General features: G+C 43.9%; 1 protein-coding gene across 3 annotated transcripts in view; it reads right to left on the minus strand.

Annotated features, from left to right (window-relative positions):
• The window catches only part of QRICH1 (glutamine rich 1), a 39,271-nt gene extending 12,982 nt beyond the window's left edge, over positions 1-26,289 (minus strand). Inside the window, exons 1-4 of one of the 3 annotated variants that reach the window (XM_090284705.1) lie at positions 26,121-26,289; positions 24,619-24,678; positions 15,910-16,239; positions 5,319-6,362 (exon numbers count right to left, since the gene is read on the minus strand). In XM_090284705.1, the coding sequence (XP_090140831.1) occupies positions 5,319-6,362; positions 15,910-16,218 (1,353 nt within the window). In that variant the 5' untranslated portion in view covers positions 16,219-16,239; positions 24,619-24,678; positions 26,121-26,289. Of the gene's footprint in view, positions 1-5,318; positions 6,363-15,909; positions 16,240-24,618; positions 24,679-25,460; positions 25,787-26,120 lie in introns of those variants that run through there. The other 2 variants (XM_090284707.1, XM_090284704.1) reach the window with 2 other exon arrangements.
• Between the last annotated feature and the right edge of the window lie 113 nt (positions 26,290-26,402).

Raw genomic sequence — 26,402 nt, forward strand, 5'->3', positions numbered from 1 at the left:
CAACACAGACACCACGCACAGGTTCTCGGGTCTCACACACCGGTCCACACTGTAAACAAAATTCCTTGAGCAATTCTCCCTTCTGGGGCTGAAGAATGTCAGATCACTCAAATCGAAAGCAAAATCATTTATCCATGACACATAAATTCGCTATCAAGAAATAAAAATAAAAACTACCATACTAGCTTTGATAATCTACATTATTAAACAAGGAGGTAGAGCAATGCCAGTGCCAGGCCCTTAAACGTTTGTCAGCCCTGGGGCTCCACTCTAGACACACTTCTTAGTCCAACTACGATTCTCCTGTTGGGTCTCACCCGCTTTCCCAGTTTGGATTTCCACTTCTGTGAACATGCCTGCTAACCTGGTACCGCCAACGCTGCTGCCCAGGCCTCTCCTCAATACACCCAGTGGGTGCCGTGTGCCTCCAACTGGACATCTCACGGCCGCCTCATACTAGCGTCAGTGGAGAGAACCCATCCCCTCCCCACCCAGAACTGTTCTCTGCAGAGTACCCTCCCTGCCTTGTTCAGCGGCAACACCGTCGACTCAAGCTGGAAATCTGGGAGTCTGACTGGGTAGGTAGGTGGGCCGTCCTCTCTACTGGCTTTCTGGCCAGGGCCCCTTCAGTGTGCGCCTCCACCCACTGAATGTAACCTTCTGAAGCATCCTGACAACCACAGCTCTTCCACACGTGTCCAAACGTCTATCAATAGGTAGGGGTGATTATGACCCTACCCGGGTTAGAAACTACTGATGTAAGTAGGGCCTTGTGCACTGTGGTATGGTGGGTTTTTTTCTTCTATTTGTAATGGAGTCCTTGGAGAGTTTAAGCTGAAAAGCAAGATAATCTTGCATTAAAAAAAAGTGTTCTTGCTCATCTATGGAGACTGGAATGAAGAGCAACAGTGGAAGCAGGTGCTGGTCGCCCAGACTAGCACAGTGGCAGGGGGAGAACTTAAGGGAATCCGAGAAGTTTGGTTGTACAACCAGTGTGGCTTTTGAGGAACTGGCTGTGAGCAGTAAGGGAAAGCAAATTCAAGGATGCTTCCAGGGTTTCGGGTTTAAACACATGGGTAACGGGCTGATGGTACCACATTCTAAGATGGGGAAGTTTTCAATAGTGGCAGAGTTGATGCTAATGAAGAGCTGAGAAATCTTCAATTAAATCCAAGGAAATAAGTAGCTGCTGAATGTGTGAAAAGGATCCTAAGAAGAAAGCCATGGCCAGAAGATACAAGATCTGTGTGTCAGTGCAACACTGGGGTTAAGATGGGCTGCAGACCCTGTCTGTCCAGGGTTGGATCCCAATTCTGCTACTAACTAATAGTGGCTTTGGCCTTGGGTTTAATCACTCTGTGCCTCAGTTTCTTCATTTGTAAAATGGAGATGGTAGTATATACCTCCTAAGGTTGGTGTGAGAATTAAATGAGTTAAAATACGGAACATGGAGAGCAATGCTGGCAGACAGTATCACTGAATGTCTTTAGCAGCAGCACCATCTAGAGGACGCTAAAAAAACCATGCCAAGGACAGAAGTTCCTGAAGGACTAAAGAGGGCTAGTACTGTGCTCTGAGCAACACCGACATGTATAGTTCAGACAGAAGAGGAGCCACCAGCAGTCCCCTAAGAAGGGAAAGAATCAATAGGCCCTGACCAGTGTAGCTCAGCTGGTTGGACGTTGACCTGCAGAGCACAAGGCGCAAGGTCACTGGTTCGATTCCTCGTCAGGGCACATGCCTGGGTTGTGGGTTTGGTTCCCAGTTAAGAGCGTGTATGAGAGGCAACAAACAGATCAATGTTTCTCTCACATTGATGTTTCTCCCCTTTTCTTTCTCCCTCCCTTTCACTCTCTAAAAATAAATTTAAAAAAAAAAAAAATAGGAGGAATCGGCGTGGTAGGAGGAAAACCAGGAGTGTATAATAACATGAAAACCCAAAGGGGAGTTTCAAGAAGGCTGTGTTGTTTGTTGCTGAGATTGAAAACAGATGTGCGTGCTGGATCTGACCACTGCTGACCTTGGTTCACAAGAACAGACTCAGTCGTATGTTGAAAACTGGTTAGCAAGAGGAGTTCGCTTGTTCAGATAATCCCTTTGAGAACTCCAGCCTTTTGACGGACGTGAATGAGAGGTCAAGGGAAGGCGTTTTCGCTATCCAGCAGTCCCTTTCTATATCGCGGTTCACCTACCACGGCCTCACTGTATCGTGGGATTTTTAAAAATATGACATTTATTTATCGTGGATTTTTTGCTATATCGTGGGATTTATACGTATGTTGTTAAAGTTATGTAGGTTTAAGAGTGTAGGATATGTTTAAGAATGTAAGTAGTGTTTATAAAAGTGTGGGAAAGGTTAATAAGGGACTGGGAATAGTTTACAAAACCTTAAAATATATATACATACTAAAATAAATATAAGGTTCCTACTTCGCGGGTTTTCACCTGCCGGGACGGGGGGGGGGGGGGGGGCTAGAACGTAATACCCACGATAAGCGAGGGAATACTCTAAGTCCAGTTTTAGACAGTAACGAGAGCTTTCAGAAAGGGTATGCCAGGTGAAGGAGCATCCCTGGTGGCCAGCACAAAGGCTGATAAAGGAGGGCACGGGAACGTTTGTAGTGTAAATGGGCAAACTCATCTTTCCTGCATGATGCGTGTTCTTCCCAGCTTTTCTTTTTCGGGTAATAATATTTGACATAAATCCCTATTAAGACTTTTGCAAAGGAGACATGGCACTGCAGAACACGGGTCCACTAAACAAAACTCCAGAAAAGATCTGCTGAAGGGCCCAAACCTACAAGTTCTTAAGAGACTAATGAGCACCAAGAGCTCTGACCTGCAAATTAAGCCATCACACCCGGAGAGGCGAGAAGAGGCCTGCTGAGCTCCATGCCTGTGAGCAAAAGCTGAGCACAGAGCCCTCTTATGAGTCTCCTGGCTGGTCTCTCTTACATGCAATCAGCTCTATACACTGGCTCTTCATTCTTCTTACGATTACAACTCTTAGGATTCTGGAAAAACTGCCCACCACATATCATCAGATTAAGGTCAACTCTTCATTCTGGGAGACAACCCTGCTGCCCCCGTACTATCTCCTCCGACAGTCCCCATCTCAGGTTGCCCTAATCCAAATCTTTTCTTTCCATCCCTGGACTGTACTCACACTCCCCCACTCTGCTGTCACCATAAGCTATAAACTGTTATAGGAAGCACACACCACTTTGCCCACAAAGGTGCCTCTGCTGACCTTTTAACCTAGAATGATTTCAGAATTGCCAACTTTTCTGTGTGCATGGTACACAATGTCACACTTGATTATGCTGCCTTATAACTAGACTATAAGCTACCTGAAACAAAAGACTGTCTTGTTCTACTGCCAGGCCTGACAGCTGGGTATTTAATGGTTCCTTAACAGAGTCACCTAGGATAATGTACTGTTGCCTTTATGAAACCAATTGGTCAGCTTTTGCCTAATCAAAATCACTTATGTCCTGAGTGTCTTGTGGTCCTTGGCCTGCCAGTGCCTTGTCTGTGCCAGCTCCCTCTCATGCATTCCCAGGAGCCCCTGCCCTCTAGGGTACGCTGTCTTCAGCAGGCCCATGAGACCGGAGGCCCTATTTCCACTCTAAAGACCTGCTAGACATGGGGCTGGAAAGTTTACTAATAGTCTTAAGAGATGACAGCCTTAAGAAGATTAACAGTTAGAAAATATAAAAGAGCTAAACAATTTTAAAGCAAAAATTCCAACAGAGTTCTATTTTTGCTATTTTTCTATAAATCTAAATTATTTCAAAATAAAAAGCTTTAAAAAAATTTTTCAACATAGCTACCGCAACAAAAACTCAATTAACTGAGGTTTATCTTGACTTTATTTTTAAAGATTTTATTTATTTTTAGAAAGAGGGGAAGGGAGAGAGAAACAGGGGAAGAAACATCGATGTGTGAGAGAAACAATCGGTTTCCTCTCACACGCCCCCACCTGGGGACCTGGCCCACAACCCAGGCATGTGCCCTGACTGGGAAGTGAACAGGCGACCTTTCAGTTCACAGGCCAGCACTCAATCCACTGAGCCACACCAGCCAGGGCTATCATGACTCTTTTTTTAAGGAACACTGGTCAGGAAGCAGAGTTGGTTCGAGCATCATCACAATATGCCAAGGTTGTAGGTTCGATCCCCAGTCAGGCCACATGCAAAAACCAACATATGAATGCATGAATAAGGGAAACAACAAATCGATGTTTCTCTCCCTTCCTCTTCCTGAATGTGAATTAAAAACAAACAAACAAAAAAAAACTACTCTGGAAAATCCCACTACACAGGTGGCTTGTTCAACACTCCTAACAGTGACAGGCCAACCAGGAGGCATTTTAGATCTTCTAGTTATCTCCACTGTGTCCACAGATGACAAAGGAAGGAACAATTTCCTGTCTTCTCCACTGAGCTGAGATTAGTCTTTGTGTTAAGCTACTGGGGTTCCACCACATCCTTTCATTTATGATGCAAAAGTAGCTCCTGGGCCTTGGCTGGTACAGCTCAGTGGACTGAGTGCCGGCCTGTAAACCAAAGAGTTGCCTGTTCAATTCTCAGCCAGGGCACATGCCTGGGTTGCAGGCCAGGTCCCCAGTTTGGGGGTGTGTGAGAGACAGCCGATCAATGTATCTCTTGTACATCAATGTTTCTCTCCCTCTCTCCCTTTCTTCCCTTTTCTTAAAAAAAAAAAAGGTACCAGAAACAGCTCCTGAGACTAGGATCACACTTGTGATGTCCCATGAGTCTTACCCAGAACTTTACCCTTCCTAAAAAGAGATAACAAGGAAGCAGCCCAGGGAACCTCCAGAGCAGTTACAGTGTTCCCTCACGTATCGCGGGTATTACGTTCCAGACCCCCCCACGAAGTAGGAACCTTACATTTATTCTACACTCTTAAACCTGCGTAATTTTAACAACATACGTATACAGCTCTGCAAAATCCCGCGATATAGCGAAATAGCCAAGATAAATAATTAAATATAATATTTTTAAAAACCCCGCAATACAGTGAGGCCGCCGTAAGTGTCCCGCGATAGAGAGGGACTGCCGTACCGGTCATTTCATTTACCTCCAGCCTCCAGGTACCGGCACAGAGCTCCTGCCCGGTGCACAGCTTCACCTGCTGCTTTTGCCCTCCCACCCCCGCTAAAATACTAACTACTACTCTCCTGCCCGACTAACACCACTGCACAAACCCCCAGAGGTGCCAGGGGCGGCCAGGCAGGTTCCGTGCCGCCCTGGCGGCCCAGGGAGCAGGCTGCCCCACGGAGAGGTCCCACTTACGGAACAAGTAACCTGGAGCTGCTGCTGCTGCGGCGGCGGCGGCGGCGGCGGCGGGGGCGTCTGTTCCTGGGGAGTCTGCTGCTGTGGCTGCTGCTGAGGGTCCCATATATGGACGGTCTGAGCTGTGTTCTGGTACGTGCCTGCCACAGCCTGCACAGCCACTGGAATGTGGATGTTGCCATTCATGAACTGTGCTGGAAAGAGAGAGTTTGCAAGGGTCTGCACTACCTCTTCATGGGAGTTTTTTACTACAGACGTGGTGCCCACCATCTTCTCCTTGTCGTCCTCCAGTTTCACAGCTGCCAAGGCCGTGGGCGAGCCACTGACGTGAACCGCGTTGTAGGCTTCTTGGGGAATGGCAATGTGGGTAATGCTCTGCTGCTGAGGGTCCCCCCGGGGCTGGGCCGAGTAAACAGGGATGGTCCAGGTTTCTCCTGTAGGGCTAGTAATGGTCCCAGTGGCACTGTACAGGTGGGCACTGTCCACTGTCAGTAAGTCTGGCCTCAAAGACACGTAACTCTGCTGCTGGCCCTGTGGAATGGCCAGCACGGTGGCCACTGGCTGCCCTGAGATGGCATAGGACACGGTGATGGGCATGTCCACTTTGCGCTTCTTCACTGGCTGGAGAACACTGGCTGTGCCGACCCGCCGCTCCCCTTCCCGAGGTGAGCCCTGCTGGGACGGTGGTGGAGAAAGGGCACCCACAGTCTGGATTTGGATCTGCTGACCCCCGGCAAGTGACTGGCCCGCCACCAGCTGAGCCTGGATCTGCTGATGCGGGATGTGCTCCTCCGGAATCTCTGCCGCTTGGATCTGCTGGGCCGCCTGCACGTGCTGCACCTGGATCTGGGCGGCCTGCAGCTGCGAGGGGCTGGGGCTCTGCAGAGACGGGGTCTGGATGGAAGGGGCTGCCGGCTGTGGGGCTTGGCCTTGGATCTGCACCTGGACCTGGAAGGGCTGCTCAGCAGGCTGGTGAACGGTGAGCTGCGGGGAGAGCTGCTGAGCCGAAACCTGCTGCGGAGATTGCTGTACCTGCACCTGTACCTGCGGCAACAAGATTCACCAGTGAGTGAGCCGGGCACCAGAGAGGACCCAGCCCTAAAGGGAAGAAAAGATCTCAGGCAGAGGGTCCTGGGTAATGTGAGGAGGAAGAGCTGTCATACCCAAGGCTTCTGAGGAAGACACAATCCCCAATACCATGTGCAAAATTCTCCAGCATCACACTGCACTAAGAGCAACATGTGTCCGCCTGAGAACAAGACTATCAACTGGGGTCTATGAAGGAAGTATCAGAACTTGGGCTCATTTTTCACTCTTCTTTAAAAATGTGACCCCCTTTGGTTTTGCTTATTGGTATAGTAATACAAGTATATAATTTATAAATATATACTTACTGGGATGTTCAAAAAATAGTTTGTCCATGGGATGAGCAACAAAGTGTGGGAAGCACTGTTCTAAAGGTTAGAAAGATAAGTACGTTCCTTCCATGGGTACTCAATGCCCAACCTCAGGATCAAAAGTACTCCCACCACAGACAACTAGCGGAAAACACAGTAAAGACAAAATTTTTTAAATTTATTTTTTTCCATCACCATTTAACCCCCCTAATACCCTCTTCCACATTCATCCATTCCCCTCCATCCAGAGACAACACTTCTGAACTCTCTTTAGGAAGGGTCTCCCACTTTGTTGCTAAAATGCAGGCACCGTTGAATGATTCCCTAGAGTGCCCCTTAAAAAAAAAATAACTGAGGTAAGACTGGTTATAACATTAAGTTTCAGGTAAACAACACTGTAACTGGACATCCGTATACACTACAAAGGGATCACTACCAAACTAGTTACCATCCTTCACGCACAGTTGAGTGCTTTCACCCATTACACCCCTTTGCCTCAGGTAACCACAATCTGTTCTCTGTATATTTGAGTTTGTTTTTATTTTGAGTGTTTGTTTTGTTAGTGTTTACTGAAAACATGTTCATTTTAATAGCGAAGCCATTTAAAAATCCCGCAAGATTCCTGATAATTTAATCTGAGGAAGGTTACTATACCCTGGATCTCACATTTCTGAAAATGCAACTCATTTTATTGCTGTTACGTCAGCATACAAAACAGCATGAAAAGATGCTGTGCATAGTGTGTACTTTTAAAAAAGGAAAGGTTGGCAGCATCTGAGATCTTGCTTCCTGGCATATGCCATCATCTGGCTCAAATAAACTCTTATAAAAAAAAGGAAAGAATTTTTTTTCCATTGGATACACGTCTAAATTACTCTAAACACAGGCAGGAATTAGGAAAGAGGAAAACAAAAAGGCAGGTGAGGAATTATATTTGTACGATAACAGAAGGAGACACATCACAAAAGATAACCAAGGACGGTGCGGGGACAAGGCCAGTGTGGCTCAGTTGGTTGGGCGTCATCCCGCAAAGTGAAAGGTCGGGGCACATGCCTGGGCGCAGGTTTGGTTCCTGGTCAGGACGCGTGAGAGAGGCAGCTGACCGATTGCTGTTTCTCTCGCCCATCAATGGTGTTCTCCCTCCCTTCCTTTCCCTCTCTCTAAAAAACAAATAAATAGAAATTGGAATCTTCATAGGCCACTACTGGTGGGAATATAAAATTGGTGTAGCCACTTTGGAGAAGAGCCGGGCAGTTCATCAAAAGGTTAAACATACAAAGATGAAAAACCTACCATATGACCCAGAAATTCCACTCCTAGGTATATACCCAAGAGAAATGAAAACAATGTCCAAACAAAAAAGCTGCGCAGGAGTATTTATAGCAGCATTATTCAAAATAGCCAAGAAGGGTAAACAACACAAATGACCATCAACTGATGAATAAGTAAAACGTGCTATTTCCATACCATAAAATATTATTTAACAATTTTTTAAAAAAGAAAATTTGAGCCCTGGCCAGGTGGCTCAGTTGGTTGAAGCATTGTCCCGTTCACCAAAATGTTGTGGGTTTAATTCCCGGTCAGGGCACATACAGGAGGGAACTAGTCAATGTTTCTCTCTCTCTAAAATCAATAAACATATCCTCTGGTGAGGATTAAAAAAAAAGAAAAAGAAAATCTGATACATGCTAGAACATAGATGTACCTTGAAAACAATTATGGTAGGTGAAGTCAGTCACAAAAGACTATAAACGTATGATTCCATTTATGTACATGTCCCAGAGAGTCAAATCTCTAGAAACAGGGGATTAGGGGGTATCTAGGAGCAGGGGATCGGGGCAATTGTGAAGGTAACTGCTAATGGTGTGGTTTCTTTTGGGGGGGGTAATGAAAATATTCTAAAATTGATGTGGTAATGGTTGCACAACTCTGTGAACAGACGAAAACCACTTAATCGTACACTTTAAATGGGTGAATTAAGTCTCAATAAAGCTGTTAGGACCTGGTCAGGCAGCTCAGTTGGCCAGCATGCCCTGAGAGGCCAAGGCTGTGAGTTCCACCCCACATCCGGACACATACAAGGAGCCACCAACGATGCATAAACACGTGGGAAAACAATCTATGTCTCTCTCTCTCTCTCTTGCTCAAATCAATTTAAAGGATAATAAAGTTAAAATCTTAAAGTCAAAAAAAAAATAAAAATAAGCTGCTAATTTTTTAAAGAAGTCAAGCACGAGGTTTCGTGAAGAGCATAGGCGCCGAGGCGACGGGCCCGAGCGAATGCTGTGCCTTCCCGGCCGTGAGGCCTCTCGGCACCAGCCCCCCAGGTACCGTAAGGAAGGGGAGAACGCTTACCTCCTTACATCGCAGGCACCCAAAACTCAGACCTTCCTCCTTATAAACAGAATTCTTCATACCAGTGAGTCTCCAACTGCACCTCCGGGGCCAACAGCGTCACCGCCCACCCACCTGGTAGCAACGCACGTCCTCAGAACTACTGAGTCAGAAACCCTGGGAAAGGGCCCGGTGGGCTGCACGCTCGGGCGTGAGAGCCAGTGCTTTACCCCGAGCATGCAGGGAAAACGGTGAAGCCCACTACAACACAATGGCAGTTTTCAAGCTTTTTGTGGCTTATATAAATTACAACCTGATTGTAAAGGTCTGCACCAAAAGGAAGTAAAATAGTCCACTAACAATTTACTGATTACATGATGAAAATATTGGGTTAAATGCGATTTTTAAAAAAGTCAATTTCACCTCTTTCTCCCCTTTAAAAAAAGAGACCACTAGAAAACTTAGAATATGTGGACCATAATGGCTAACACTCTATTTCATACTTTGAGGCTCACTGAGGAGGGACTGCTGACAACGTGCTCAGTGAGCCCGAAACCCCCCCACCAGGTGAGGAACCACAGTACCTGGGATCCAAACCCGCTTGTACCCGTAAACAACTAATAAGCAAAACCTTAGGGGTTGTGGTCAATTTTCACTGTTCAAATGATGTTAAAGTGGTGACGTCTTTATCTAAGCAGTCGACAGTTAGCGAGCTCCTACACACCTAGCTCAGGCCGGCCTGCCAGCAACAGGAAACTGGGGCTCTTCCTAGAATTCTGCACACTGAGGGCATAACATGGAAACTCTTCTGCTGCCTTCAGAAAGTGCCTCCGTATCTCAAATAGACTTTTGCTACTGTGACACTGTGATATAATATTTTGGTCTTTGTTTTCAATTCCCAGCTAGAGACCCTAAAACCTCTGTAATTTCTTAAGTAATAATAAAGGTGCTAGGAGCATTTTGTGTTCTAATGAGGCAACTTTTGGCGGACGCCTGGATAGCGGCTGGTCACCAGAAGGACCATGATTAGAAGCTTGGTACTTTAAATCCCATCACCCACTCTCTGGAGAGGGAAGAGGAGCTAGAAACTGAGTTATTAAATGAAGCATACATACGTGAGTTAGCCACCATAATTCCCAAAAGTATGGGGTTCTGGGAGCTTCTGGGTGGATGAACGTATCTGTGTGTTGGGAGGGTGGTGCACCCCAACTCCTGTGCTCTAGACACTTCAGAACCTCGCACTATGTATCTCTATGGGGCTGCTCATCTGTATCCTTTATTATATATCAAATCAGTAAACATGTTTCCCTGAGTTCTATGAGCTATTCTAGCAAAACCCAAGGAGGGGTACTGAGAACTCCAATTTATAAGCTAGCCATTCAAAAGCACGGGGACAACCTGGAACCTGCAACTGCTGTCTGCAGTGGGTGGCAGTTTTATGGGACTGATCCCTTAACCTGCCACTAACTACAAGTGGATAGTGTCCGAACTGAACTGAATTGTAGGAAAGCCAGCCAGTGCTGGAGAGTTGGTCCGTGTGGGAAACAGCCCACACATTTGGTGGCCAGAAGTATGAGTGTGGTAGTGAGAGGGAGTAAAGAAACAGTTCAATTCAGACAGTTACTCTTCTTATTAACCTTTGACCTATCCGTTTGTCTCCCAGCACCTCACTAAAACTCTGTCAAAGTCAGCAATCTATGTCCTGCTTATAGTCTGGACAGATAGGAGTCATAAGAGCACAGCAAACTCTGGGGCGATGACAAGTGGTTTTTAAAAAGCAATCTAATTTTACGACAATGTAAAAAAAGCAATCTAGAAAACAGCCTCAGCCCTCAAGGTATCAATTGTAAACTGTTTTGAAATTTTAAATATTAATATAGTATAATTTTTTATCCTCATCAGGAGTTAGGCTGGGACACAGTATTGTGGGGCACAGAGCCCTTTACCATCTGAGGGGAGGGGCAGTCTGTTCTGCCCTTTAGTTCAGTGCACCACACGCGTCGCCTCTCCAGTCGCATCCACTCACTCAGGGAACTCTAGTCACACTGGCCTCCTTGCTGTTTTTCAAATAAGCAGGCTCCCGCCTTAGGGCTTCTGACTTGGCATATTCTCCCCTCAGACAACCAACCACATCTGCCAGCTCTCTTCGATCTTAGCCATGGCGCCAGCACGCTGAGGCTTTCCCTGGCCGTCCCCAACTGCTCTGTTTTTCTCCTTTGCGTTTATTTCTATATAACAAGACTGTTCTGTACCATCATCTCCCAGTTATCACGTATGCTTCACAGAGTCAAGGAGCTTTCCGTCTTCTTCACTGCTGGACCCGAGAACCTAGCAAAGGACTTTGTACAGACACAGATACATGGAGATGTCTGGGATTAGGGGAGAAAGTTAATAATCATGGCCCTATACCTACAAGTTCAAAATATTCCCAAGCAACCCTTTTAATTACAGAAGTAGTTCATGCTTAATAAAAAAAATAAAAAAGAAATTTAAGCTTTCCCCTGAGCAGCCCAATCCCCATCCCAGTTATTGTTTTGGGCTTTACTATTCAGGAACCATTATGTTCTCCATGTTAAAAACCAGTGATACTAAACCAGTTTTGACACTCAACAACCTGTTAAACATCCTATCCTGTCAATACACATAGATCTGCCTCATTCTTCTGCCTGCACAGGACAAGACACTACAACTGTAGCATTATCTGCCGTTTCCCTTACTAAAAGAGTGCCCTGTTTCCAATGTTACCACTACAAGCAATGCAGCAGTGACTCTCCTTACATGCACATACACCTGAGACCACAAATGCAAGGCCAAAGGTACGCACACATAAAATATTTGAAAAAGTACTGACAAATTCACTTCCAGGAAAGGCCACTAATTTATCCTCTCATACCCTTTCTGCCCTGGATAAAATCTTTTATAAATGTTTTTCTAGCTAATGAATGAAATATGGTACTTCATTTAAAAAATTTATACGTCCATAATCACCAGAAGCATAAATCATATTTTGTTTTGTTTTTCAATTTGTATTTATTGATTTTGGGGAGGAGGAGGAGGGGAGAGAGAGAGACACTGATTTTTGTTGTTCCACTTATTTATGCATTCATTGGTTGATTCTTGTATATGCACTGACCAAGAATCAAACCCACAACCTTGAAGAATCAGGATGATGTTCCAACCAACTGAGCTACTTGGGCAGAGCATAATGCATCTTTTGATATGCTGACCAGTACCACGTGTATTTCTTCTTCCATGAATTGTTTACTTATATCCTTCGATCGTTTTTCTACTTGGTTATTTTTTCCCAGTTTGTTAAAGAGTTTCTTGTGTATTAGAAGTACTAGGTGGCAACACAGGCTCGAGTTAACACACTGTGGGTGCAAATGCTGGCTACTGAAATAGGACTTGCCCTCCCTGTGCCTCATGTGCTTTTAGTTTCAAAAATTATACTTTTAAAGTAGTATATATAGACCTTTAAATGAGATCAAGAAATCAACATGTACAATAATTCTGTAACTGCTCTGCCTATATTTGAGGTTGTCAACTAAAAAATGTTTTTTTTTCAAAGTCTTATATCAAGTTGTAATTTTAGCCATATTTGTATTAATATTGTCTAACATCATCTGGCTTAAGCTAGTTACTAAAGAAAATATATTTCCCTTAACAGTTGTAAAAATTTATTAAAAAGAAAGATTAGTCTCAAGAAAGGTAAGCTAGACTTAATTACCCTTCCGTCCAAGAAAACATGGCTAAAAGGTCATTTTTAATTTTAAATAGACGGAAAAAATTACTCTTGCACACAACATATAACACAAACCATATCTTAGTATCTTATACAGTAAAAATCTGTGATAAGATTTTTAGGACTACTTACTTAAAAAAGGCAAAACAACAAAAAACACATCCTTAAGTAGAAAATCTTTTTTTAAAGGAAAAAATAAGGTTTCCTCTACCTATACTAATAACTTGGTTTAAAATTGATAACCTGGCCCTGGCTGCTGTGGCTCAGTGGATCGAGCATCGGCCTGCGAGCCAAGTGTCGCTGGTTTGATTCCCAGGCAGGGAACATGACTCAGTTGGAACATGACTCGGTTGCACATCAGGTCCCCAGTTGGGGGCACAAGTGAGAGGAAACCACACAGTGATGTTTCTCTCCCCCTCCTTCTCCTCTCCCCTCTAAAAATAAATAAATAAACAAAACAACAAATAAATGTTTTTTAAAAAATTGATAACCTGTGTGGGGAAGGAAATCACACCAAAAACGAAGACTAATAAGTTGGTTAAAATGTAGATCCATAGAAAAAAGTGATTATCAAAAGAGCACTGACAATTATTGGATTATTAAATATCTAACTAGCTGATTAAGCTAACATTCCATGAGTTGTAAATATAATTTTTATATAGGGGTTCCCTGAGACCTAAAAATTATTTCAAAGATTCCTCTAGGGTAAAAAAGACTAGGAAAAGCTATCTCAGAGTTTACAATATTTCCTATACTGCCTTTTAATGCTTTTTTTTTTCTTTTTAGCTGAACTCTTTAACACACCTGCACGTTATTCGTATTCTGAGAGGCATCTGACTTGATGTCCAAAAGAGCAACCTCCCTCACTCACGGCACTAAATGGAGTGGGTCCTTCCCATGCTCATCGGAAGTGCTGCTTTCATCCCGTACCTGATATTTACTCATGATGTACATACACGTGTGTGTTTGTGTTTTAAGTCCTTAATCAGTGCCCAAGCCATGGGTCTGATGCGGCCCCAGGAGACCCTTCTGGCTCTTTCTGTTCTTCACTTCTTGGCTCAGAGTGCCCGGAGGCCCGCTCCACCTTCCCTGCAAGTTCTCTCCTGCGTGAATCCCTCTACCACCCACCTTCGCTGCTTCCTCTATTTTAGCAACTTCTCAGATGTAGTAGGTTTTTGTTTTAATCCTCACTCGGGGATATGCTTATTGATTTCAGAGAAGGGGGGAGAGAGAGAGAAACATCAGTGGGTGGCCTCCTGTACTTGCCCCCACCGGGGATGAATTGGCAGCCTTTTTGGTGTGCGGGACAATGCTACTGACGGAGCCACTGGGTCAGGACAGACTCAGTAGGTTTTTGATACCATTGTTTTTTTCAGCGCTGCTAGAGAAAATTTTGAAGTATCTTTTCAGCCCTGACCATGTTGGGCGTCGTCCTGCAGAGTGAAAGGTCGCCGATTTGATTTCTGGTTGGGCACGTGCCTGGGCTATGGGTTTGGTCCCGGGAGGGGAGTGCATGAGAGGCAACTGATCACTGTTTTTCTATCACACCGATGACATGTTTCTCTCTCCCTCCCTTCCCCTCTCTCTAAAACAAATAAAACCATTTTTAAAAAAGCATTGTCACGTAGAATGGGGAAAATATGTTCTTATGAGTCTATCATATTGAGTCTATCTCATGGATTTATTCTTCTTTCACTTACAAAGGGTTTGTGAAAAAAGATGAGGTTAACAGGCAATCTCAATCAGCTATCTTGAACCTAGAATCTCAAATAACATCTCAAACTCAAATCCCAAACCATTATAATCTTATGAACAAGGAGGTCCAAGCTGTAAGTAACAGCAGAATAGTTTCTTAAACCAAAAAGTCAGCCTTCTCGCCCTGGAAGGTGTGGCTCAGTGGATTGAGGGCTGTCCTGCAAACCGAAGGGTCACTGGTTCGATTCCCAGTTGGGGCACATGCCTGGGATGTGGGCCTGGTCCCCAGTTGGGGGCGTGCAAGAGGCAACTGATTCATGTATTTCTCGCACATTGATGCTTCTCTCTCTCTCTCTTCCTCCCTTTATTCCCCTCTCTAAAAGTAAATAAATCTTAAAAAAAAAAAAGTTAGCCTTCTCTTATCTATCTTTCCTGTATCCTTCCCTACAAAAACTATAATAAACCACTGTATCCCTTCATGTACCAGATGCTTTCTTGTCTGTGATCTCATTCAGTCTCACTAAATCATATCTCTCTTTGACAGATAAAAAAAACCAGGCCTAAAAAGATTAAGATCATATCAACAAAGGAGAGGGCAAGTCAAATTTAAACCCAGAGCCATGTCCTTCCCATATGCCTATTTGCATTCCCAAGAGGCAGAGGGGCTACATTCTATCTCATCAGACACACCTCTCCACACTCCTGCCTCTTCATCATGCCCCCCCCCCCATTTTTCTGTTGGAAAAAGGATCGAGGGCAATATGAAATGCAGTCACAACACAGCAGTCTAACTGGAGGTTGTTAGCTTCACGTAAGAACCCTTAAACAGGAAAACTTTTACCATTTCAGCAAATATATTAGTTTTTCCTCTTTCAGTAAACTCATTATCAATGACCATTATTTCTTGAGGCTTATAAATGGCACGTGTAGACCTAAAAATCTGCAGGTGACCTGAGCCATGGAACCATAGAACTAGATGAGGACCACTAAAATATATCAGCTTTTCCATTTTAAAATGAGTTTCAGAAGTCATGTTTTCAGTAATGAACCAAGACTAAACCCTCCTATGTTCTTAATTTGCTCAGGGTGACACTCCAACGGGAAGCCTCAGGCACACTCAGCTGTGTAACATCCAAATCCAGTCCCCGAAGACCTCTAATTTCTATACTTTCCAATTCTCCAAGAAAATGGCAAGTATCTGTGGTCTTTTCACTTTACAGTGGTGGCAAATATGTTTTAGTCTGCATTAACTATGCAATATGAAAGTATCTGTGTTAAAGAAAATGTTTTAAAAAGTCAGAGCATTCCCCTTAGTGAAAAATAACCTCTGACGCTGTATGTAGACGTGATGCTCCTGCTAAACCAAACCATGATGTCAAATAAAGTCTATCCAATAGGATGCACCTCAACATTGTCCTTTTACCTGAACCTGCTGTGGCTGTTGAACCTGGATCTGCTGTTCTTGCTGGGTTTGCGGCTGAACACTGGTGGTGACCGGACAGGCAAGTTCAAGCAAAGACCCGGCCACTTCGGTGCTGTCTGTGTAAATGCAGTTCCCACCCTGCTGGTAGACCATGGTAGTGGTCGCGGTCTGCTGGAACTCCTGAAGGGCTTCTGGCCCCTTAGAGGCTAGTGAGTCCAGAAACTCCTTCATCCTGTGTTGTGGGACAGACCGCGCCTTCACTCGGATATATTCTTCAAAGGAGATGGTGTTCTCCAGAGAATTATTCATATTGTAGATTCCTTAGGGTTCCTAGTAATAAAATAAATAGCCAGAAGTCAAAATTATGTTATTGTTTTTGTATCTTCAAGTGCACAGGCCAAACACACTTGCATCAGAGAGAACAGTCAGGGCAGCTGTATACATCTGGAATCCAAAGTTTTATTATACCACCTTATTTTTTCAATTAATGGTATCTGAAAATTGTTTCCATAAACATTTCTTAAGTCAAGTATCACAATGAAGACAAACAAAGCATGCGCCACAGTACTGGATATAACAGGCCAAAACCACACTCCGCACCCAGCACGAGGCCAATCCCATCTTTCCTGCAGAGCCACGCAGTGGGCAGTAAGTCACATGCAAAACTGCTCTGTGACCATCAGAGAGGACTGCTAAGGAAGCTGGGAGCAGGGATTCCTACTGACATGTTCTATTTCCACTGCCAACTGGGTCCTACAGGGAAGGGACAGGTATGTCACCTAGTTATGGCAAGACCCAAGAGACGGGGGAACCAACCAAACTTCCATTTTTCCATACACTGCTCGCATTCTTCTCTAACAGCTTACTGATTAAGAGCACGGATGTCGGAGCCAGACTACCTAGGTTCAAATCCTAGCTCAACCTCTCCCTTACTGTGTATGCTGGGCACGTCGGTTAACCTTAGTTTTCTTATCTATAAAATGGGAATAAAATAGTATGTACTTCATAAAGTTGAACATGAGGATTAAATATATATAAAACATATTATTATATTATTTTTTAAAAATTATATTATTTTAACATCATTGAAATAAGTGTGTGTGGGGTTTGAATAATGTCTTAAATAACTAGGTCACTACCAAAATTCAAAAATCAATTCTATAAGTTTTCCACCGGGACATTTACCTTGAGAACCAATCTGCAGGGTGGGCAGACCCTCCCAATCACCTGGAGGACAACCGAGCAACCTGTCTACGGACAGCGGCGGGCTCTGTCGCTGTCACACCGTCCTTTCTTGATCAGTACCACCTCCAGGCCAAACGCAGCAGCAGGATGTGAGCGTAACACAAAGTGAACCTTTCTGCCGAAAGGACTCTCAATCAATCTCAAATGTCCGGGAAAGTGATTCGTTTCCTTGAGAATCAAGCTAGACCTACCAGTCTCTCTTTCACTGCCCACATGTTCTGCCTTATGTTACAGATATAAGGTGTTTATCTCTCTCATCTCTTCCAACTGGCAGACAAGCCTGTGTCCTGGCACTTTCTGAATGGCTGGCACAGGGTATCTGCTCCGCTGCACTTCAAATTCAATGTGGAACAAGGATTATGAGTCTTTGCTCCTGTAACATCTATAACTTACAACCATAAATGTTATCCTTTTCCCTAGCAATTGGTTAGTATAAACCTTGGGAAAAAACTCACAGCAAGAGTGATACCAAAGAAAAAATATGACTCTTACTGCTACTAATTTACTGACACGAGCAATATTTCTGTAGAGTGCTGTATAAGTACAGCACACAAATTATACTTGGGTACTTTCAAACGGAACAGACCCAGCAAGCAATCTCCTATAATGAGGTACATAATATACTGTAAATGTATTTCCCCACAAATAAAAAACAACATATATCTTATCCTAAAATAACAATTCCTAGGAAACCCCAAGCACAAGGGAGGGCAAAACCCAGCAAGTGCAGGTCAAGAGAGTGCAAGGTAGGGCTGCTGCTGACGGGCTCTTGTCCTCTGAAATTTAATTCTTGTTTGTCCCTTTTTCACCTCGCTTCTGACCATCTGCCTGGCCCAGCTCTTCCTTCTCTGCTGCAGGGCTTCCAGTGATCTTCTCTGAGTAGGAAACCAGCAGGTCTGCTATGGGCCGTCGGAGTTAAGCTATCAGTGATGTCCACGGCACATATGCGTAAGAACAGCGTGGAGGCCAGGGGCACCATCCTTCTGTTACATATTCGGAGCAGGCCGCTCCAGCGTAGGAGACCCACAAACTAACTCACCACGTCGGCACAACACGTGTCAAAGCTTCCCTTTCATAAGAACATCGTGACTGGAATTTCCTTCTTAAGAAGGCACCTCTCATAATATAGACTCAACAGCATTTCAAAGGTCACAACATGTGATTCTAATACCTAATTACATATACCTTCTGCTCAAAAGGAGACAAAGGAGAGATTATATGAACAGCGATTAACTAGTTCTCTACCACGCTGGTACATATTTCATTTTTTCATGTCCACTATAAAAGAACAGCAGGGGTCAACGGAAATTTACATTACCCCAAACTTATTGCCTTCAATAATTAGTAGCATTCTTGTAAAATACTAAGAGGCTGCCTGTATTTTGAAGCTTGCCTGTGCTGTAATCACAGCTACTGTATCAAAGTTATTTTCCTGAAGTATAGAGAATCATGTAGCAAAAATTTTGTCTCAAATCTGAGAGAAGATAAATATGAGCTAATATAAATACAAAGAAACATTCTAAATTAAGTTTGTAGAACCAGGAAACCTTCATACAAATACCGGTTGGTAAAGGCAATCCCTAGAATCTTCCTAGTGACCTTATTTCCTTTCACTTTTTCAAGTTTCGGTAATTCCAGAGGCTTAAGCCTCCTCTGAAGTCTGATATTAAGTATAAAAGAGAAATGACCAACTTTTCTTTCTAGAAACAAGCTTTCTTCAGTTTTCAGTGTAGAATTCCACTTTGGTTTTCCGTTTTTGTTTGTTTGTTTGCAGGGGCAGGAAGGAGTAAAAGTAATACATCCATTTTTTAAGAAAAACTGTTCGAATACTACAGGAAGGTATAAAATGAAAACTAAAAACAACTCAGGATGCTTTGACCTCTGGCCCTTGATCTACCAATTTTAAATAAACACTGATCTGTCCTTTAGGAACAGTGAGTTTAGGGTTAAATCACCTTCCTCTAACCTAACTCTGCAAATCACATTTTTATTTTTGTCATAATCACGTTCATTGCTTTAAACCTATATTTGTGGACTCATTAATTTTAGAGTATCTCTAAACTTCCCACTATATAACGTAAGGGAATTAAAGTTCCATGCCCTCTGTTTTTGACAAATATTTACCTAAGTGAGTATAATTTGTTGAATTTTTTAGTTTTAAAACATAGCACTTCACACCAAACCAAACTCAGAACGTTTTTCTAAATCGAAGTTCCAAAGATGATAAAAACCATTCTGTTCCAAACAAATCCTACCTGTATTTCTAGAACGTGACCTTCAACAATGGCACTATAAGAACCTCTAGTCAAAATATAAATTTATTCCCTGAGCAGAAAGGCAAATAAGATGGATAGTCAGCTCCCAAAACAAATGGAAAAAGTATCTGCTGTCAAGTCTCAAAATTCATTCTTTAAGTTTTCATCAAAAAAGGGAAAAGACTAATAGCTTAAAGTAGAGAAAATTCTATAAAACTTAGAAAATGTTGATAAAGATTCATACACAGGTGTTCGTTATATTCTTCTGAAAATGTCTGAAATATTCAATGATAAAAACACTTTTGTTTAGTAGCTAGCTACGTGTTTTAAGTAGTTTAGACTATGAAGTATTATATAAATCCCTCTGCAGTGCTCTGAGCTTAGAGTCTACCGTTGATGGGGCTTCAAGCAGAAGCCAGTGTTTCCAAACGCTTTTTTCTGTTTCACTACATCCCCAGAAGGGTCCTCACAGACTCTGTAAAGTCCATAAAATCATTTGAGGACCAAAGAATCAAAGCAAACTAAAATATATTAACAGATAATGTATTCATTATAAAAAAAATGAAAAAGGATAATTTCAAAGAACACTCCAGTCTACCCAGTTTTACAGACTAAAACACACACGGCTTCATTTCTTGTCCATTTAACATGCGCCCTTGGTGGTATCCACGAGACTGACACGTCCCAACAATGAAAGCACACCAAGTCAGCATCCGACCCGACACAAAAGGGCTGCTTAGAAAAAAAAGCGCTTCAGAAATGTATTGAAATATTTTACACTAGTCAGTGAGTGAAATAAAAACATAGAAAACAAATTCTCAACAGCACTGATGGCTTACTTCCTCCTTTGTTTTTGTTTGGAAAATTTTTTTCCTCCCATAATATCAGGTCATTTTCCAGATACGATTTTTTAAATTTACAGTGTAATTTTTAATATAACGCTTTGATCATTAGTATATTGCATAGTGTAAGGTAAATGTCTAATTTCTTCCCCCAAAGACAAAACAACTTGTCCCTTTATCATTTATTGAACTATTGAAATTACTTTGCTACTAACTTGAAATGCCACTGTCATTACATACCAATTCATATAAAGAAGCGCTGGCTTCAAAAGCTTTTAGTGTGTGATCCCACAGATCCTTCTATAACACAGTAGCTTTAAAAAAAAGCACATTAGTACCTGGAAGATTCTTGCCACCCCACTGACAAAGTTGGTTTAAAAAATATATATACATTTCACTGTATGAATGAAACGGGAACAAACACAATTATATTTGTATATTTCAGTATCACTTAATTTTAAGAAAAAAGAGCCGGCAAAAAAATGCATCTAAATTCTAACAGTAGTTTTGCCTGGATGGTGGAATCAGAGGACTTAAATTTCTTTTGGTTTAATATGCTCATGCATTTTCCACAATTTTTTATTAAACAAAGAAAAATTAAAAAGTAAATGTATTTGCACAATGGTTATAGCGCAATAACAGTAAACAATTCTGGTTGATCATAGCATGATTTTCCCTCAAAATCTCAAACTCAAAAACAAAACCATCAAGAACCAAAAGCCTGCATAATAACAAAGATTGTTAAGTTCTTCAAGGTGCTGTTCCCAAGACACACAAGATTGAGCCTTTATAACAGAAAAAGAGAAATGAATAAACTCAATGAATCTACTCTCTATAACCCCAAAAGAAACAAGATTCTTTTTTGTTTTTTTAAAGATTTGATTCATTTTAGAGAGGGAAAGGGAGGGAGAAAGGCAGGGACAGATTAACACTGATGTGTGAGAGAAGCACCTGGCCCGCAACCCAGGCCTGTGCCCTGAGCAGGCATCGAACCGGCGACCCTTTGGTTCACAGGCCGGCGCTCAGTCCACTGACCCACACCAGCCAGGGCAAAAAAACAAGATTCTTAACTAGCTCCAAGTCGAAGACTTGGAGCGGAGCAGTAAATACTAATTAAAATACTCACAAAAAACAAAGCTGGGCTGGTCCGATGGAAGTGGGTTACCAGAAAAACTAAACTAAAGCTAGTGTCACTAAAGTTGGTATAAAACAACCCCCCCACTACTAAATTTGACTGGCCTTAAAAAAAAAAAAAACAAAAAACAAAGCTGGAGGGATAGTTGAGTACTCCCCATTTCTGAGTCAGAAACAGAGATGGAAAAACTCTCTCCGGTTAAATGGAGTCGGGGGAGTCTGTAAACAAGCATTTGTTTCTTAACAGTTTAAGAATAGCTACTTTGCAAAACAATAAAACAGACAGCTTTCTCACTCCCCGGCCAATGATCTTGGTTGGGGGCCATCCCACACCTAAGGTGGGAAGATGGTGGCTGAAAGAAGACAAAAAAGTCGCTGGAGTTTATCAACTTTAGGCTCCCACTTGTTATGAAAAGTGGAAAATACATGCTGGGGCACAAAAAGACTCCGAAGATGATCTGACAGGCAAAGTGAAACTGGTCATCCTTGCCAGCAACTGTTCAGCCTTGAGGAAATCTGAAACAGACCTGTGCCATGTTGGCCCAAACTGCTGTCCATCACTACAGTGGCAAACAGAATGAACTGGGCACAGTGCGTGGAAAATACTACAGCGGACGCACACCGGCTACCACTGATGCAGGTGATTGTGGTACCTCAGACGCATGCCAGAACAGACTGGTGAAAATTAAATCATGTAGAATTTTTCTTTAATAAAACCAGCCAAAGCTTGGTTTAAAAACTGCACAGAACAACAACAACAAAAAACCCCGAAACCGCACCAATAAACAGACAAAGCAGTCCCCCAACAACAGACCCAAGGAATCTGCTCTTTTATACACACCGCGATCACTAGCATGTCCCCGGTACTCCCTCTACGAGATTAGCAGTGCCTGACACAGCAGGCCCTCGCTCATGAATGTTATCATTACTTTATTACTTTACCACTAGAACTCAAGGTGGTACCACGAACAAAGGTTACTCCAAAGCAGCAATCTACTAATTTCTGTTGATCTGTTTGTTGATTTCTTTCTTTTTTTCTATTTAGATACTTAGGGAAGACCTAAGCACTCACCGGAATCATCCTTTCTTTGGTCCCCTCAGATCTGATACCTCTTCCTGACTGCCCACGCAGCTCTGCAGTGGCTCTTGAATATGTGATGGACTAGAAGATACTGGCAAGTGCCTCAAAGCCCTGCCTCTTCCCATTTCCCCCCCAGTCATGCTCTTGGGCTCCACTCAAGGTTCACGTCTACTTTAGCAATGACTCCTCATAGCTTAGGAAGTCTAGTCTGAAGAACACATTCACATGGGAAAAAGAAATCAATTTCCATTTTAAGAGGCTGCAGTCACATTTGTCCTAATTAACATAAGGAGTCATTTCAAAGAAGCAAATTGGGAGACATATTTCTGTTCTTGAAGATATTAACCCACTACAGGGTTTGTGATAGAAATGATCCCACTGGGCTATTCATCTGCCTCATGCCTATACTAGAGACCTTGATTTAGGGGCATTTTCACTGTGGTTCTATTTTTGGACAACACACTGTCAAACAGGAACTTATATTACCAAAGATTGATGGGCTGTAAATCAGCATGACCATTTGCAATATCTAGTAAAGTTAAAAAGTTCCATTCCATATGACCCAGCAATTCTAACCCTAGGTGTATACGGACACACATACACACAAATGTACTTGTACTAGAATAGTAGCCTTGTTAATAATGGCCCCAAACTGGAAGGAATCTAGATGTCTATCAATAGTAGAATGGATAAATAATGAACTAGAGCTGCACACAACGTGGAAGAATTTCACAAACACAATACTAAAAGACACAAAATACAGCATAATGCTGTATTATATAAAATTCAAAAGCATACAAAACCATGTTGTTGAGAGGTAAGTGGTGGTAAAACAAACAAACAAAAACCACACACACACACACACACCCCAAAACCACAAAGAACGTGATTATCACAGAAGTCAGGAAAGTGATTGTCTCAGGGATTGAGAAGCTATGATCCGAAAGGCACCTGTGAAAGGTTTAGTTCAGGGGTGCTGGCACTGTTCTATATCTTGAAGAGATGGCAGTTATAGACAGTGGTTCACGTCATAATTTTTCAGGGAATCACATACAGATCATCCAAACTTACATAGATATTTCACAAACTCTTAGGGGAAAAAAAGAGCTTTCAGACACAGACACAGCCTACCGCTTCTCCCTACAGGTTTGCCCTTGCATGAAGTGTGAGACCAAAGGACAACTCCTTCCCCCTCTCAGCAAAGCCAGAGGTTAACCTATCAGGCCCTCATGCAGCCACAATCAGAAGTCACAATCCAGTATGACGCTTCGGAAAAAGTCCTATGAAGCATTTCAGTGAAGGCTGGAGAGGACTTAAAACATCTGAAACTGAATACAAAGTAACAGAAACGAACAGGTGTTCATGCACACCTCCTTCTGCAGCTGAGTAATAAACCATTACAAATAAAGGGTGACCATGTACAAAGTAGACAAGCAAGAAGCATGGCACATCAAGGACAACTCACAGCTGGTTAAATTAAAAGACAACATGCAGGCTTGAAGGAAGAAATCCCTGGTTCTGAAGCTGTCATATGGAGGACAGCCACACCCAGAGCCACTGACTTCGGTTACAGCTTTCGGAGCAATTCAAATGCACAAGAAACTTCAACCACTATTTGATCTTCGTTTGAAACGGCAACCCAAGCTGGAAAGGGGATGTGGAAAAGCAGAGGCTCACGGAGGGGCTCACAAATCACTCATCAGAGGACTGAAAGCAGGACATGACAGGTGAATCTTACAGAGCTTACAAAACAACATTATCTACCAACACCAATTTAAAAGGGGCACCTCAAACTTAATAGCTAAAAAACAAAGATATTTCAGAACAAGCAGGCCTGAGAGATATATTAAAAATTTAAGTGTATCCTATATCAACTTGACTGCTTTAGTAGGAATCACTTAGATCCTCAGGAAAGCTGATGCCTCATCAGGCTAAAAGCCTGAAAGTTGCACTGACTTACATTTTACCTGGAGAAATGCAGCAAACTGTGGCTGGATTCAAAGATGCAGTTCTCCCACATCTTCAATTTCCCAGCACCTAGTAATTTCTGGCAGAGAGCACCCCGGAATGATTGACAGGATTTGTAATGTTTCAATATTACCAGGAAAAAACTGCACACATTATTTCCAGCGTATGAACGATTTTAACTCACCAGTCACCATGTTGCATGTATTTCTGCTGCTTGTCCTGAGTTCTTAAGACTTGTAACATTCTGAAGAAGATAGAACAAAGAAGTTCCTTCCATCCTCAGCCTCTTTTTAAATTTTAACTTTGTTCTTAAAAATAATACAGTATATTATAAAGAACTACCCCCATCATTAGCTTCTTTTTCCTTAAACTTAATGAAGACCGTAAAACTTAAAGGAGAGGATGTTTTGTCTTAGAAAAAGAAGTACGGTATATATTTCTCTAAGACAAACCTGAAACTCCCCTGGTACCAGAACATAACCCTAGGGTTCAAAAAAAAAAAAACAAAAAAAAAAAAACGACTGAAAACAATTGTATCAAAAGTGACTCTTGTAGTGAGTGATACACGGGCAGATTTTAGGAATTTCTTCTGATGGGAACTTCGGAACTACAAAAGAAGGCAAAGCACTGATTTTCAGGTTGTTCAATTTTGTTCTGGGCAACTTTTGGGCTGAGCAATAGTGGGCTATTGATCTAACAGATTAAAGTTCCTCCCATCCACAAAGATGGGCTGCATTTAAGGATTTAATTAAAGTGGCATTTCGGAGCGTGGGCAGTTTCACTTCGTCCACCCAAGAGGATCCCCTTCCGGAGCGCGCAGAGGTGACGTGTATGGATTGAGCTTATGAAAAATCACTTTGATGACACGAAAGCAGGTACCGCAGGAGGAAGAGCCTTCCAAGACTACCTTCCCTCCGCAGCACAAAGCAGCAGAGCAGGATGAGAAAACTCCAGGGGGCTCGCAGCCCTCGCGGGCCGAGCGCGCTAGGTTTCAGAAGCAGGGCAGCACTCTCCCCAAGTACCCACCCCGCACAGAGGCCTCGGGTCACCGCATTAGTCAAGACCGAGCAATTTCGCCGGCCTCGTCGAGAAGCGGGCCGCTAGCCAGACCGCAAAACCGGTTGGTTTTTCGCGAGCGGTCCGGGGACGTCACCAGAGCAGGAAGGGCCCAACCCGCAACCTTCCTCGCACTGCCAGCCTCCTGCCCGCCGCCTCTCCGCGCAGCAGGGGTGTCCTGCGCGCCCTCGCGGAGGCGCCACCACCCAACAGCAGGGCGCGCGCCCCGAAGCCGGGGGTCGCGGGCGAGCGCGCGCCCCAGAAAGCCAGTCTTGCCCCCGGGCCCCTGCTCCAGGAACCGAGAAATCCGGGCCGGGAACGCGCACGTCGGCGGCCACGCGCACCTGGATAGTCGCACGGCGCGCGCGCTCCCTCGCGTATAAACAGGCCCAGCCGCGCGCGAGCACCAGCGCGCGTTCGCGTGCCGCGCCCACCCGATCCCCCACCCGCCCCTCCCCCCCCAGGGGCGGGGGCGCGCGAGCACTGGGACATTCACCGCTCTGGGGCCGCCCCAAGGTCTCCTGGGCCCAGCAGCAGCAGCCCGCCCGCCCCCGCCCGCCGTTGTGTGGGGTGGGCCCGCTGTCTCAGGCTCTCAGCCTCGCCGCATCCCTGCCCCACTGGAGCCCTCACCCGGCGACGTCGTCGCCGCTGCCGCCGCCGCCGCCGTTCTACCCGCCGGCCCCACTGCACCGCTCGGGGGCCCGGTTCTGCCGTCGCCGCTCCAAAACCGACAGGATTTTCCCCTCACTGCTCCCTGGGCGCCATCTTACATTCAACCCTCATAGCCAATGGGTGCCCAATGCCCCTCTCGCGATAATCTGAATGTCGGATCCCGCGAGAGTTGAGGCAGCCTCCTGGCCAGACTTAAAGGGAACGCTTCTGCCGAGGAGGTAGGCCTGGCCTGTGGCGGCA

This window comes from Furipterus horrens, unplaced genomic scaffold (genome assembly GCF_987537825.1).
Source record: "Furipterus horrens unplaced genomic scaffold, mFurHor1.1.pri manual_scaffold_7, whole genome shotgun sequence".
Taxonomy (NCBI): domain Eukaryota; kingdom Metazoa; phylum Chordata; class Mammalia; order Chiroptera; family Furipteridae; genus Furipterus; species Furipterus horrens.